Source organism: Procambarus clarkii, chromosome 45 (genome assembly GCF_040958095.1).
Source record: "Procambarus clarkii isolate CNS0578487 chromosome 45, FALCON_Pclarkii_2.0, whole genome shotgun sequence".
NCBI lineage: Eukaryota > Metazoa > Arthropoda > Malacostraca > Decapoda > Cambaridae > Procambarus > Procambarus clarkii.
The window spans coordinates 1,654,142-1,671,240 of NC_091194.1; the positions used below are offsets into that span (position 1 = coordinate 1,654,142).

At 35.1% G+C, this 17,099-nt stretch overlaps 1 protein-coding gene across 8 annotated transcripts in view; it reads right to left on the minus strand.

Moving 5' to 3' along the window:
- SPoCk (secretory pathway calcium atpase) overlaps nucleotides 1-17,099 on the minus strand; it is a 34,574-nt gene that overhangs the window by 12,731 nt on the left and 4,744 nt on the right. For 4 of the 8 annotated variants that reach the window (XM_045761431.2, XM_045761424.2, XM_045761430.2 and 1 more), the window contains 4 exons: nucleotides 3,181-3,453; nucleotides 2,678-2,845; nucleotides 2,062-2,250; nucleotides 852-1,139 (listed from right to left, as the gene is read on the minus strand). In XM_045761431.2, the coding sequence (XP_045617387.1) occupies nucleotides 852-1,139; nucleotides 2,062-2,250; nucleotides 2,678-2,845; nucleotides 3,181-3,360 (825 nt within the window). In that variant the 5' untranslated portion in view covers nucleotides 3,361-3,453. Of the gene's footprint in view, nucleotides 1-851; nucleotides 1,140-2,061; nucleotides 2,251-2,677; nucleotides 2,846-3,180; nucleotides 3,454-10,342; nucleotides 10,397-11,718; nucleotides 11,798-17,099 lie in introns of those variants that run through there. The other 4 variants (XM_045761428.2, XM_045761429.2, XM_045761426.2 and 1 more) reach the window with 3 other exon arrangements.

A 17,099-nucleotide genomic window follows, 5' to 3' on the forward strand; every position in this document is an offset into this window, starting at 1 on the left:
AGGGCAGGAGACCTGCGGCCTTTTAGGGTACGAAGTGCGGCTTTTGAAAGCAATTTACATTCATGTAACAATGTTTAAGTTTGTTTTTGACATGTTTGAGTGAATATAATATACAAAGTGTGGCCTTTTAAAATCTTCGCTAAGTACAATATGGTTTTTGTATGAGAAAAGGTTCCCCACCCTTGGTGTAGACAGGTGCCAGAGAACAGCAATATGGTAGTGTGCGTTCACCTTGCATTTACCTAGTGTTAGTTTCGAGGAGCAACCCCCCCCCCTCAAGTCCTGGAAATATAAAATGTATAACATGCGCTTATATTCCTGAACTATAGCTACAGAAAATATGGCACATATTCTAAATAGTACAGTATTCTGTATCCTGCATAATAAAACTGATAGTAAAAGGATAGGAAAATAACTTGCTAATGTACACATTGACTGACTGTAACAGGGGAAGATAATGGAAACGGCATGAAAAATGAGAGACTGCTAGCGTGATATAGGTATCTGTATAGAAATACAAGGTGGTTATGCAGTATGATGCAAGGCTGTTACACGAGATATTCTGCTCACAGTCGTGAATTGTATTGGAATTTAGGATAAATAATGTATAACTAGAAAACTACCAAGAAGCCTTTACAAAAATAATATAAACTATACCTTAACATGCATAAAATTCATTACAAAATAAATTCTATTAGATTGATATATAGTATAAAGCATTCTTTATACAAGAGGCAAAAACAACTGGTTCTCTTTAACGACAAAAATTAAATTATTTACCAGTAAACCTTGCGGAAAAGAAAAGAGTGGTAAGCTATCGAGTAACTTTATCCATTACCTGTATACCGTACCTTGTGAATAGGAATGCCTTGGTACAATCCCAGAACGAACACAATTCCAATGAAACCAAAGGAAAAAATGGAGAGCTTTTTGGCCAATTCATCCATGTTGTTCTGCAAGGGTGTCCTGGGCGCTTCCTCATCCTGCATCATTCGAAACAATTCACCAAATTGTGATTTTTCTCCTATACTTATTACAATTCCCTTCCCCCGGCCTGTGCGGACAAATGTCCCCATGTATGCAAGGTTGTGCATGCTTCCCGATGTACTGTACGGGCCAGTGCCAACTATACTGCTCATCTGAAAAATAAAAAAAGGCAACACGGTCTGTAATATATGATTATTTAAAAGTACAATGCACAGTACTACACAATCAAATGGTAATAGGTACCTGGGAGTTAGTCAGCTGTCACGGACTGCTTCCTGGGGGGTGGAAGCCTGGTCGAGAATTGTCTCAATTAATTTAGAGGACGGTCAGTATATATGGTAACGGCCTCAATTAACAGAGCAGCAAGTCAGTATTCTTGGCAATTGTTTCAATTATTTAAGGTTGCAAAATAATTATTGTAATAAAATATTATATTAATAAAGTCTTTTCCCTCTTCTTTCAAGTACAAAAGTTACTGAAACACACTTCAAAATTCATTCAATCCCCTTATTAGTTTTATCTATTCAATTATTGTTTTCTTTTAATGTCTTGCTGGAAACACTGCTTTTCAATTGGGCATTTTAATAAACCAATATCACAACCCGAGACAGGTGGGACCAAGGTCTTTAAACACCAAGGAAGGGGGGAAAAGTCTTGATATGAACATGGTTCAAAGCTATAGTACTGTACGTCTAACAAGAGAAAACGGAACATACAGTACATAAATGTCAAGAAAGTACCTACGAAAAAAAAAAAAATACTTTAACTCCTAAACTGAACAGCCATTTAAAAGTACTGTATCAAGGTGTGTCTGTTTAAAAATTAGTTAACAAATCAAATAGGAAAAAATTATATATATGGCAATTTGAGCACAAGAAGAAATTACAGACAGCAACTCAGCAGCATTAAGGTTAAAAAACGTAAAATAGTTATTCATACACCGTTGAGCAATTACAAGCAAATTTCTCTACTGTCTTTACCTCTTCATTACCTATGTATTAAAATGCACTGCCAACCATCATCATAACTATCAGTTATCAAGTACTGTACTTAACAAATTAACATCAATTTTACCTTAGGTGCAGGCTCGGTCTCCCCTGTGAAACTGGACTCGTCAATACTCAGATCTGATGCCTCAAACAACCTCAGATCTGCTGGGACTCTGTCTCCAATATTAAGGTGAACAATGTCCCCTGGGACTAATTCCCTAGCCTGATACTCTCGCACATTTCCATCACGAAGACACGTACAAGTAGCGGGAACCTGGAAAAAAAGGGTCCTAGTTAACCCCTTAAACTGCTAGACTATTTCAAAGTCCTACATCCATATGTGAATGAAAAAATATAAACAATTCATAGGATCAACTGCAGACAGCAATTGGAGAACAGGTAAAAATTGCACATAGCAATTGGAGCACTGTATGAGTTAAAAAGATTACAATTTTAAAATACTTAATATACTGTATCTTAAATATTTTTGACAAAATTAGACAACCTAGCATGTTGTAAATGTGATTAAATTATTAGTGAATCTATATCAATGTAATTTATATTTTATTATAATATAGTATAGTACTGTACATGTAACATATCTATGAAAAATGCAGGAGAAACTGCATACTAAATATATATGTACTGTACAGTATAAATGCATAATGCAAGAGAAAATATTTAGTCATGATTAATCTTACCTGTTTCTTTAACTCTTCTAACGCTTTATCCGTTCTCAGTTCTTGAATAAAAGCCACTGTTGCTACTATCACAATCGCAAGAGTGATGACAACGGCATCATCAAATTGGCCCATACAAAGGGATACAAATGATGATGCCAACAATAGTAGTATCAATGGTTCCTTGAACTGAAATTAATGTCAAATGGGAATAGTTACAAGCCTAAAATGAAAGGTTTAACACATACATTATATAAGCACTATACTGTAATTGCTTGATATCGGTATACATTATTTACATATCTAAAGCTTGAAAAAAATGGCAAACCCTGAGAACTATTATTAGATATATGATACAGATTTATAAATATTAAAGCAATATAAATACAACCTTTTAATATTTGAGTTCTAATAAAAACAATGTGAAAAAATAGTACAGTAACTACAATTTTAGATTTACAAGATATATTATCAACTACAGAATATCCAGTACTAAATTTGTATTTACTATATTTCCATCTTACCTGGCCCAGATATTTTTTCCAGAGAGGGTCATCTTCTGTCTCGGAGAACTCATTGTAGCCAACTAGCTGTCTACGAGTAACAACCTCTCGGGAGGGGAGGCCAACATTAGGATCTGCGAGCAGAAGACGGGCCACCTCCTCCCAAGGCAGCCCGCCCCCTTCCCGCCCGCTCAACCACATCCCAGACACACCAGTGTCTGGGATGGTAGACTGCTTTTCAGATGTTGTCTTCTCTGATGTCGTACAAGAGGACGACACGACTCCAGGTCCTTCCTAAAATATTGAGCATTCATTAAAGAAGGTAGCCTGTTAACCTTTCTAAAAATATTGAGTTTTAATTGAAGAAGGTACACTAAATAATGCAAAAACAGACAGATAGTTATGATACATAAACTATATTTTTGTCTTACCTATTTATGGTTTAATATCTTGTTATCTCAAAGAGCTCTAAAATTCTAGGGAAAAAGGCTTACAGGTGGGCTTGCAGGTATCTCTTATTAAAACTAAAATATATTGTCCCCAGAACAAAATCTGCCAAATAATTTACATGCTGGCCTCCCTACTATTGGATAAAATAAGGCAAACAAAATTAAGGCAAAGTAAATTAAAATTGACTTAAAGAGCTTTGCCCAAATCATACCACCCTGTAACGAATATATTCACCGAGAAGTGTACAGAATTCCGCTACTAGGTGTACTGTATACACAAAGTACTAAGAGTAAGTTATTGTGGTGGCCTAAATAACTTTCCCAAGGTTGATAAATTAAGCCCAACCAAATCACCCTTTGCACTCTACCTTGCAAAGTGAATTTGGTAGCTACCATGACACAGTATAAATGATTTTAATAACATTTGAATTCCTGGCATTTTACTTCTGTTTGCTCTCACCAACATCCTATTACCAATCGTCTTATTCATGTATTCAGTCCAAGTATTTTTCTCAACAGTTTTCCCTCCGTTGCATTCTCTCATTCCACATTTATTCCTCTAAATTTGTCTGTATTTCTTGTCTATTTTAAATCACAAAAATCATAAGTGTAAGAATTATATCTACTGCCAAGCATTTCTTTTGCACAGCATAAATAATATTCTTTCCTTTCAAAATTCTTTCGTTATCCAGTTATTTTTCTAGCCAATTTATTCCACCGTGATGCCATGTGCAAATTAGTAACTATCAAAAGAAGGTGCTAAGCTTGATGTCATGTGCAATATCAATACAATACCGTATTTCTATTTACTGACATTTTCTTTACTTCATCACCCATTACAATACTACACTTGACTACATTTTGTTCATTTTGTAAACACCACAGTCTACCACCATACCCTCACATCTTTCAAAAAATTATCACCTTACTCTGAGAGCATTGGTCTTTCTTCTATTGTACAGTGAGTAGAATTCATTCACTTCCATTGCCAGCAATCAATGATGAATCAAAACATGGAGCGAGTAAGAGCTGGCAAGATGTGCAAGCTTCCACTCACACACATACTTTACTCTCTCTTCATAAAGTGGTTTTCTTGTACTGTACTTATCAAACTGCCTCCTATACTAAACCATTACTGTAGTACTAATGGTACACACATGGCCCGGTTACCTACGTTAACCACTTATGGGCCGGCCAGTAAACCGATGAGTAATTGTGCAAACCAAATAATCGATACCCTGTATACCCATATCCAAGGGATAGCATTATCTTCAACAGGGCATTTTTATCCTCTCTTATAAGAGGCCAATTCCAGGTCATTGAATGATTCATAGCAAATACCCTTATTTGAAAATATTTTTATACTCTTCACTTTCCTTAAAATTTAAATTACATCACGACCTGTTTCCAAAATAATTACCTACAGTACTTTCCATTGATGAAACCATTTCTCCATTTCCAGAAATATCAGATGCTAACATTAGCTCTTTAAAATATATATACTGTACCAAAATTTTAATAAAATACAGTATGTCAAGTTTATTCAGCATGACAGCATATACATGCAGATGTATACTGAATATTCAGAATTATTCTATACTGTATGTATGAAAGAATAATAATTTCTGCACACATGCATATAAAAAGAACTAATGTATTGCATATAAAAAGTACTAATGTATGACTAATCATATTTTTACAAAGAAAAAATAGAGGATTAATATTTTACACATAGCTGAGTAGGGCCCCTAAGAAGGGCAGAATGTTTATGCTATGGTGAGCAGAGAGAACGCACCCTTCTTTGTATTACTGATACTGCACTTGCTTAATGCAATTGTTACAAAAACTATGTGGGAATTCATTAAAGTCTCTGCAAAATCTACAAGTGATTAAAATGAGTGTATTGTGAAACAATTGGTTGCAAAACCCAAGGCATTATCAATAGCAGGATATTAAATGTTCTCCACATATTTGCCTACAAAAATCTAAATCTACCATAGACAAGTAGAATGTTTTACTGCAAAATACACACACACAGATCCATTAATATACAAAATTTTATTAAATCTAATATTAATTAGCCAAAATCTTCTTTAAGAATACTGTCAAGCATTAAAAATCCAAAAGCGTTAGGGCAAAGCCCATTACGAATTCACAGTATATTTGTTGTACTGTACTTAAGATATCTAATTAGCAGTCCCCGTGGTTGTATTCCAGGGAACAAAGGATTAAGGACTTGCCCGAAACAAAATGTGTGCTAGTGGTCGTACAAGAATGTAAGAACTCTTGTACTGTACAGTATATATAAATAAATAAAATAAAATAACAAATATCCATTATCTTCCAAGCTAACCTAACAAGGCAATTTTTTGTTGTGGATTTTAGACCAACTGTGCAAATTAAGTCAAAATAATTAATTATAGCACAAATAATAATTTTAATTAGATGCAGTAATCAGAAACACAATACAAACTGCAAAATGTTTTATAAAACAACATAGAATAGATGATAAATGCTAATCAAGTCAACTAAGCAAAGCCCCTATAAAATCAAATTTATCACACACAAATGTAAATGATCAAAAGTCAGTCTGGTGATGACAAAGTATAACCCCCAAGTAGCATCAAAACTGAAGTGTATTGAATACATGTATTAATTCTGGATTAATATAAAAAAAAAAAAAATGCTTATCTTTGACATGAAATAAGAGTCTTGTACTCTAATTGTCAGTGGAGGCGACACGTTTTTGGTCGTCCATCAACCTAATACATGTAGTATTTACATACACAATATCATATGTCCTCCCATATTGAACTTCTGAACTTCAAAATCACTTTCCGTAAATATATGATGAAAAAAAAGTCATAAAATATCCTCGCAAATTAGGTGCATCATTTCATTTCTTTATTTCTAACCTACAATAACTGAATTTACTCCATCATATTAAAGTGCACATGAGCTGGTGACACGTGCTGTATCATATTCGGTAACAGAAATAAACAAGTTAAAATAATAAATCACACATCTGAGGATGATCTCTTTAGAAAGAGCGGAAACTGTTTAAAAGTGTTTTTGTAGAATGATTATTCATTTTATCAAGTGCCAGCTCAAGTCACAAATGAAATCATTAGCCTATGGTGTTTATGTAATGGGGGGCACAAGGCTAGTGGAAGGTGCTTGGGTTATTAGGGGTGCCGAGAGGATAGCAGGGGTGTTAAGTATAATGTGACAACATTAGGGTAAAGGAGAGATGCATTAGGGTGATGGAGGCAGGGTAAGATCAGAGCATGATAGGATTAGGGGGGGGGGGGGCTTTGGATAATTAGAGGGTGGTAGGAAAATCATGGGGAGGGGGGGTTGTTAAGATAAAAAGGCGGTGCTAGGACAATAAGGGGGGGACACTAGGACAATGGGTGCTAGGATAATGACGATTTAAAATAATGAACAGATATCCTGCTGCGGTGCTCCCTAATGTTTATACTGTCATAAATAGACTCGGCGCTACCATTCTTTACTGTTGCCGTCTTGCCACATCTATCCCGGCAACTCTTTTATCTTGACTTTCATTGCATCAATCACTTTTCTTTCTGACTGATCCTACTTGCACGTTCTAATTTTTTTTGTCGCCATACGCATCCGTTTTACAAATGGAATTTCCGTCTTTCCACCACCAATTGACTTTTGTCCACATTCACTAACTCTTCTTTCCCAAGCCCCAATACAATTTTCAACCAGGACTTTCACACTTTCACCCATCAAAAATAGCTATCATCTGGCATCTGCACTATATGGGCACTGCACAATATGGGCACTGCACAATATAGGCACTGCACTATATGGGCACTGCACTATATGGGCACTACACCATACAGGCACTACATTATATACTGTATTTCAGTCCTTTTTTATGTTATTTCTATCTTTATCGAGTGAAATATGTGAAGCCGTCACCTGGATACATAAAATATAAAAATGCAGGTTACATCCTAAACCACAGCGAGTTGTCTCTACCCACAAGAAATGCATTCCTGAAAACCACGGCACATGTGAGTTCGCAAATACAGTATAATGTAAGGTAATATGGGAAAAATAGAAATGTTTTTCAGAGACCTCCCTGAAGTCTTGTTTCTGCCTCTTATCTTAATAAAAATCAGATTAGTTATTAAATAATTTGAATTGAATAACTTTCTACATACATTATGAGGAGCTAAGATTTTATTTGTATTCTAGTACTGTATATCCCCATGCTTTCTCAATATCTGTATACATATAATTTAGGAGGATTGAACAGAATATAAAGAGTTTTTTTTTGAGGGAGGAAGGGGGGAACAGCATGGATATTCCTGTATGGGTCCCTAAAGTTCTGGCTAGCCAGAGGAGGCCTGGTCGACGACTGGGCCGCGGGGATGCTAAGCCCCGGAAGCACCTCAAGGTAAGGTAGCCCGCTAAGCTGACAATGATGTAGAGAAACCCCAAGTTGCACATAGACCAACTGAAGATGATCATCTTGCCTGTAGGGGCTCATAAAATCTAAATCAGGTACCCAGAGATAGCTGGTTATATAGAGAAGGGACGCAACTGAATGAATTTTATGGATGTCAAATGCATCATCACAGAATAAAATTACATTACATACAATCTGCAGCCATTAAACCCAACAATCAAAAAGAATAAATCATTACTGCATTCAGTATTACAATCCCACCTGCTAAATTCTAAATACAGTATAAAAATATATACCGGGTACATCGTGTATGTAATTTTTTACCCTTTACAAACAGCTTTACCCTTTTTTTACCCTGGACCTGTGTATGTCAGTATTGTTAACGTCTTTAAAGATAAAGCATCGCCTTCAACAGTCGACTCTCAACGTGGTTTTTCTAGACATTATCTCTGTTGCAACAATAATCATTAAATAGCATGATCAAATAGTTCACTATTTTGAAGGCTTCTCTTCTGTATCACTATTCAATAAAACACCCGTTAGAGTTACATCTCCTTTACCTCTCTTTCTTAGTATCACTTTCGCACACACTTTGGCATAATAAACCCAGTGGAAAGAATTTGCCTATATCATAATGAATATTTAACAGAAATAAAAGTTGAAAAAAATTACAATCCCAGATATGTTATTTTACTCAAGATAATGTTTTTGTTTAAAATACATTACCTGTATAATGTATTACACATCCTACTTTTCACTTTTAAAACAAATTGATCCACAATAATTATAAAATTGCTTATTGTTAGCTACTATATCTCTCTCTATATATATAAGCCTTAATAATCTTATAGTGTCTATAAGCCTTAATAATTACTTTCAAGCATGTGATGTATTTTGCTAATGGGTTTGGTATCATATTGGTGACCAAAAGCACACAAACTTGCCCATAGAGTAAAACAATACTTGAAATAAAGAAGGGTCTAGGTACCAAAACATGGGGGAAACAAATTGAGGGTCATCTATTAAGTCCCTTTGTGCTGGAGAAAGTAATGAAAAAGTCAACTACCCAGTGGGCAAAATGTGCTCGAGCAACGCTGAATAAACGTCATCGATATTGAATCAACGTCATCGATATTGAACCAACGTTATCGATGTCGAAGCAACATTATCAATATTAAATCAACTTTATCGACATTGATTCAACACTGAATCAAAGTTGTTTGCCCAACACGTGCCGACTAGGTAGTTAAATACTGCACATTAGGAAAAATGTAGTCTTGGTCAGTACAGAATACATAGAAAAACAATGAGGGTCATCTACGTATATATATGTAGGGCAAATTGTAAATGTAGAAGACAAAAGATTACATTAAAATTTTACAAACTGGACACTATTAAGGTTTAAGAAAAATATTTTTTACAAGGAATATATGATTTTGTCATAATCTTTCACTCAAAAACAACAAATAAAATCAACAAATAAAAAACAAACAAATTCTCTTTTCCCCCATGTTAAAGTTTCTTACTTAAACTGTGCATTCCGTGTCATGACTCGAGTGGTTAGAGTGATGGGAGAAACGTATACAGAACATAACTGTGGGTTAATGGGAAGCATTTGGAAGCACATTTCAGATCAAGTGCTGGACCAGGATACATCATACATTCACACAACCACTTACAAAACCCTGTATGTACATCTTTCCTCAATCATGGCAGCTGTATTTACATTTATTAAACAGTTTATAAACTCTGACGCACAAGGTTGTTTACAACAATAATAACCTTGGGCTGTAAAATTCCAAGCTCGTAAACAGTTTAATAAATGTAAACAAAGCCACCATGATTGAGGAAAGATGTAAAGGTTCTGTAAATGATTGCGCAAATGCTTTATGAATGTGGCCCTGGTTACCATTAAGGCTCATGCCGAGCATGTGCAGGGATCACACGTCTTCAAACCAAGTCAAAAGACAAACAAGCATGTTCCCTGTCCAGCAGTGGGAATAATGACTAAGATAAAGTGCACTTAAAAGATACTTTAAGATTGCTTATACAGTAATAAAATCATGTCCATATAATGCATCAATGTCCTCTTTCATGACAAATCAAGTTTTCTTTTATTGAATGGTTTCTGCCTTTAAAAATCAAAACAAATTTCAATTCAAACATTTGTTACAAACTTTACATATGAAGTACCATAAAGATGGTCACTACAAATCTCTGTACACCATTCCCTTAGTCATTATGCTCAACAGAGAAACCCAAGCTACTATATTAAGTTAATAAAACTTACATCCTCCTTGAGTTTTTCGTCTTGATTATTCATTACTGAAGGGAATCAATAAACCTACAAGAAAAGTCCAAAATCACATCATTAGATAAAATGTACATTCAGTACAATACAGTGCTACAATGAAAGCAAATTACCTAATACAATAAGCAGGAACAAGTAGCTCTGTAATGCAGATGGAGACGCTACTTTAAAATCATTCCGGAGGATCATAACGAAACCATGAAGTTGACACAATGCAGATATATCATTTAACTACTGCTTATCCTTTATTCATATTATCACAATTACAGTTCTAATCCAAATAAGGAAGAGGTTTTTAATTAGGACAGCAACCTTTATGAACTATAGATCCACCGGTAAAATGAGAAACAATATACTGTATAATAATCCTATACAATATAATCACGAGAACATGATGTATCTATGGGAAAATACTGAGGTGGAATCAAATCCACGTCCCCTTCAAATAATGCAATCCTATTAAAAAAGAAACATTTTGTGTTCACTTCACTCTAGGTTTTCATGACTATCATTAATCCTTAGCAACAAAATAAATGTTGAAGTTCTTTCAAATGGCAAAGTATATGAAAAATTATACACAGATTGGTTAAACATATTACAATACTACTTATAATCAGAGTGTGTGTAGTAATGGAAAATCAGATTTGATAACACTAATAATGTTTAGCCAATATCAAGTACCATAGTTCTACTTTCATTTCCTGGATTTATAATTCTACACACACACACTTGTCAGCACTGAACTACATCTGCCAATTTTAAGCTCATTATAAAAGTCTATTTAGGTCCCCCTGCAGCATGTTTGAATGTCCATCCAAGAAGTGGCATCAGTAGTAGAAAACTTAGAGAAAAATGTGTGGATGCAAAAATGCATTAAAAGAAGTGACATCACTTCTAACAATATGCTAACAGTTGATATCACTTCCCTAACAATATGCTAACAGTTGACATTACTTCACTAAATATGATAACAGCTAACACCACTACACTAACAACAGCTGACACCACTTCACTAACACTACAGAATGACACAGCATTAATATTTTCTTCCTCACTTAAAATACTGAGGAAGAAACCATCTAATATGATCAATACAGTATTTCTGTAAAATATTATACCATTAATGGCATTTTACTTAAAAAAAAATCAGATGAAGTTTTATATATTTTTTTATAAAGACAAATAAATTTCTCAGTTTATAACATTCACAAACATTGCCTGACCGATAGCAATAGTGAAAACAGTATAAACCGTCATATTTCCAAGAGCTGGTTATTTATAGCAACTTATGAACACCAGAGTGAAGTGAGATCACAACAAAAATAATTATGTCTAAAGAATAAATGAGGACACACAAGGTGACTCAACCTTGCCCAAATCCGCTGTGTTTCACACTGAACACGCCGGCCCAGGACCAGCCTACGCAACCTCCCGCGAGGGTTGCCAGTGCACTCTGCACCCCTCAGTGACCAATCTCTCAATATATAATAAGATGTTTTCAAATGTGTTTAATGCCCCAAATTGAAATATACACTATATGCAACACAAATTCATTCATTTTCACAACGAACAATAACATAAAATTTTAATAAAACATATTTACATAGTACAAACACAAACACACATGTAGGCAATACTCATTTTCTCACTGACTTCGTCCCTATCTCTCAACACACACACACACACACACATGCATACACTCACACGCACACCTTGGACATTTTAACCATATGGTATGAATTCTATGACTGAAAAGTTGGCAATGAGTCATGGAATGCCTTCACTTATCACAGACACAACAACTTAAATGAAAACTACATGGATAACATAGAAGTTTTGATAAAGTTTCTGACTTAATATACAGTACACACACGCATTACTCTCAATGCTGCTGTAATTGATAGCCACAACCAATAATAATAATAGCTGGCTCAGCACCCGAATAATTTACCACTACGGCATCTTGACTAGCACCTATACTGTACAACACTTAAGAGAAAAACTGAAAACTTTGTACATTATAAATAAATATCTACAATAAATACCTAAAGTAATACTGGATAATGCTTTTGCTATTTTTTACTGACTGGCTAAGCGACTGATTTTTATTGATAGTGACTAATTTAAGTATTTTTATATAAATCAATATACTGTACTGATCACTATGTTGCACAAGCACCCAATCTCTAAATAAATTAATACATTACTCAACATATATATATATATATAATTCAATCAATTCATTGGCCAATTAATCAATAACAATGATTATATATAATACATGTACAGTATAAGTATATTGCACAGGTGTGTGTGTGTGTGTACATACACACACACACTGACTCCCAAATAAAAAAATATATACTGTACTGTGTATATAAACACTGTACACACATTTTATATTTATTTATTTTATTTATTTTATTTACTTTACAAAGAGCACCTTCTCGATTAACTTGTGACCCTGTGACTAGCAAGCTACCACAGATGTTAAGCACTATTACCCAATTCCTGGGAGCACTTGGACTTGGAACATTTGTGACTTTGATATTCATGCACACTGGTTGGAAGCTATGACAGCTTGTCAATCTGAGGCAGAATTCCTTGACTGATCTCCAAGTTCTAATTCTTTTGTGGGGGTCACTTGTTGAATGGGCCAAGTGATGAACTGGCAAGCATCTGGTCGTGAGTTCTGAACCCAGACTGTGAACTTTGTAATAATGTATGCACTTCACACGTAAATTTGTTTTAAAATGCTGTACAGTATATGCATACATACATATATGCATGCATGTATACAGCCTTCTATAAACAATTTGCTTTATGGACTTTGCCTCAGAAAAGGCAAGGTGGTACAATTTTCTAACAGAGACCAGACTGCCAAGTACAGAACTATATTTACAAAACAATCAAATCTTGGAATTGGAATCACAGTTACCAACCAAACGAGATACAAAGGCAAATCTCCCTCATATGAATGGACATTTGGGAGCCAGTTTTTTTTTTGCAACCACCAAGCAGAGGTAGGGTTTTAGTCAGGAAATTAGATCAAACCAAATTTAGGTACAGAGTGTACCCACCTGCACCAATCCCAACCCAAGGTTACTTATCACATTTAGATAAGACTTGAAGGGAAATTTATGGATTACTCCAGGTGTTTTGTGAATTCAAGATAATGTTTCAACGGGGCAAACATATGTTACTGAATATGTTATTGACAACTTGCATTGTACAATGGTTAAGAAAACTAAAAAGACTTTAATGTAATTATTTATTATTGTTACTATTAATTATTATTAATAATAGTAAGGATAGGTTTTGATTCTAGAACCTATTACCCTCATTCATTATAAAATGTGCTGACAAAAAAAAAAAAATGTTGAATGAAATGAAATGTGTGTACCACACATTTCGGCCCGGCACCAGTAGCCTCAGGAGCGAATGCACTGGCACTATTGTACTGACTATACTAGCCAACACAAGGTACCCATTGGACTCGATGTCTGTTGGTGACAGGGATGCTTGAAGTCTTCCCTGACTGCCACCTCAACATTGGATGCACATAATGATGAGAACTGAAACCAATACCCAGGCAAACTGCCCGCAAATAATTTCCATTTCCAGGGGTGTATAGAGCTCTCCCTAGGCTAACTATTGACCGTCCCTATATCAGTGAGGGCAGCTACCCAGCTTGGGAATGGTAGATAGGGAGCCTTAAGAACCCAAAGGTACAGAAGTCCCACACAACTAGACCATAAGACAATCAAGTTTATAGCCATATATAAGGTGTGAGAATTGTGAGAACAACCAGTTTTGGCATCATGCAGCTAGCACACCTTAACCAGCAACCTCAACAATGGGGTAGCAGTGAAGCAGGACAAACCAAGTAACCTACCCTTCATGAACTATCTAGTTCAATCCAGAAGGCTAAAAGCCCCACAATATCAGACATAGGCCTAGGTTGCAAGGTATTCAGTACCTAACAAAGGTGGGTCAGAAAAAGTATAAAAATAAAACGTAAGGTACCCCATCAGATGCCTAATTAGAAACAACACTATAGCGCTACCCCCCTAGAATTTTCAGATCCTTGCAACAAAAACCTTTGAATAAGGTAGTGAAGAAATTCAGTTAACTGAACACTTCAATTAAGTAAAAAAAGGAGGAACTCGGATAACCCAAAATACTGTAATGAACCAAATTTTCAGACCAACTTTACATAGTAATTTCTAGCAAAAAATTTTCAAAAAACATTTTACTGTACTGTAACTTTGTAATAAATTGTACAATACATAATAGCTTGTATGTGACTGGTGTGGAGGTGGTCCAGTACTGAGCATACTGGACGTGTCCTTCCTTCCTTCCTTCTGTTCTAGTTCGGTGTTTCCTCTCAGAATTTCAGTCTTCTTACTTCTGATATTTTGTAATGTGTGCATAGAAAAGATGTTTGCCAGCAAGAGTACTTAGGCTAAACTGTGTAGGAGGAAGACAACGAATTTTAACACAGATTAAAAGGCTAAATTAATAGGGAAAAGTGATCTTGGTAGGGACTGAAGATGCTGGCAGAAATCTTTTGAAAATTCTTTTAGTGCGCTCTGCAATGGAGAGGTACATTCTTGCAAAACCAATAGCAAGCAGAGCATTTTAAGCAATATTTCTGACATAAAAGGTAGATAAAGAGTTCTGGTGGTAATGACCAAGAACAATATTCTCTGGGGCACAAATTTGTATGTGTTTTATTTGATCAAGCAGTTTACAAGCACTGTACTGCAGTTGGCCAGAATAGGGAGGATCTTTAGTTATTAAAAGTGCTATTTTTATCATAGGGGGTCTCGTACAGTTGGCTTCATTCTCAATGCACAATCGAGGATGCCTGGTTCAATTTTTGGGCATGATAGAAATGTTTGGGTACATTTCCTTTCACCAAATGCCTCTATTCACCTAGCAGTAACTAGTTACAGTACCTGGGAGGGAAGTTATGGAATTGCTGTGGGATTGCATCCTGGGGAGGGTCAGTAATTTGACCTCATATAATTATAATGTGTGTACATACTTATGTATATATATATATATATATATATATATGTTTCAATTTTCCCATTTTGAGACCATTATTTACCCAGGTTTCCTTTTGTTAATTAACCTTAATATAGGTTAATTAACCTTATGTCAAAACTGGACATATAATATATTATTAAAATAATTTTAATTAAATAGTTGGGCCTGAAATGCATTCTATTTTTCCCCATTAGATCCTTAACAAAATACTATGCAGTTTGCCTTTCCACAAGGTGCCAGTGAATGCATTCCCACATGACACTTGTTAATGTACTGTATGCAACATACTGTACACGAGTCATGTACATTAACCCTTACATAGCAGATCACATATCCCCCAAAAATACAAAAAATCCACCCATCACTTCCTGTCTTGAGTGCTATTCACCAGACTTATTGATTAATATAATATAGTCTGGTGTATGGGAAGACCTACAGTCAGTATTTTCCTAGCAGTGATCTGCCCCGCCTGGGAAAAAAATCCTTGTCTCACAGCAGCACCCCCCCCCCCACAAAGCCCTATACGGCCAAACCACCATTCGTCAACCTTGATAAAGACTCCATGATATGCAGGGAAAATAGACAGGATTTTGGAGCAAGCAGTAAGGAAGAGAAATGTTTATCAGTGTTCAGATAGTGAAATGAAATACTGTACCATACAGTTAAACAGATTAGGAAATAAGCAAATTTAAAAGTGGGTTGTAGGAACGTGTTTGGTCTGGATGGAGATAGGCACACTATTTTCGTATTTAATGGTCACACAATAGCCTATCACTTTTTAAGATAAAATATTTTGTTAATTTTTATTTGTATAAGCCTAGTGTGGCAACCACATTAAATTTAGTCAGACTGAAAGAGTTAATATGAAACTGTAGCCCCTCACCACAACAATGTGACTACACCATATAAATCTGTCGCTACTCACCGCAACAATGTCACTACACCATAAGACTGTGTTTAAAGACTATGATCCTTGCTGTCAAAAAGTACACACACACACACCACTACCACTGATCTTGACCAAAAGTGAAACTTTTAAAGTGACTGATTCTCAAGGTTAAAGCAGTGGCTACTTTAATTTTTTTCAAAGCACTGTACCGTATTTAAAAAAATCAATGGAAGACATTATATACTGTATAAGCAATATACTGAACCTATAACTAAATTTTACTTTACGCCAACAGCTGTGTGTACTTTCTGAAGTCAATACAGAAAAATATTTGTAGAATACAAGAGGTAAAAGCTAATAAATTCCTACAAGATTTACAGGGTCTGATGATACAGTATATAACAAGACCAAAACTAATGAAACAAGTGCCTTATCAGCAATCCTCAACTGTGAAGAAAAACATTCAAAAGTGCGGAAAAAGCTTACAATCAGAACTAATTTGCCCCTATTTAATAGCTGTTCTTTCTACTTTCAAAGGATGAGATATTAAGAAAAATGCCAATAATCTCTTAAAAGTTGAATGAAAATATTGCAATGACACACTTTCTCTTAGCTTTCCATCTTATCCAAAATGAAAACAAAAATGAATGTCAAACATTAATTTGCTGAAAAATGAAAAAAAAAAACTAATGAAAGATATTATTCCTCTTTATGAGAACATCTAATAACCATCGGCTAGAAAACTACAATACTGAAACTTCTTTACTAGCGTAAAAAAAAATGAACCCATTA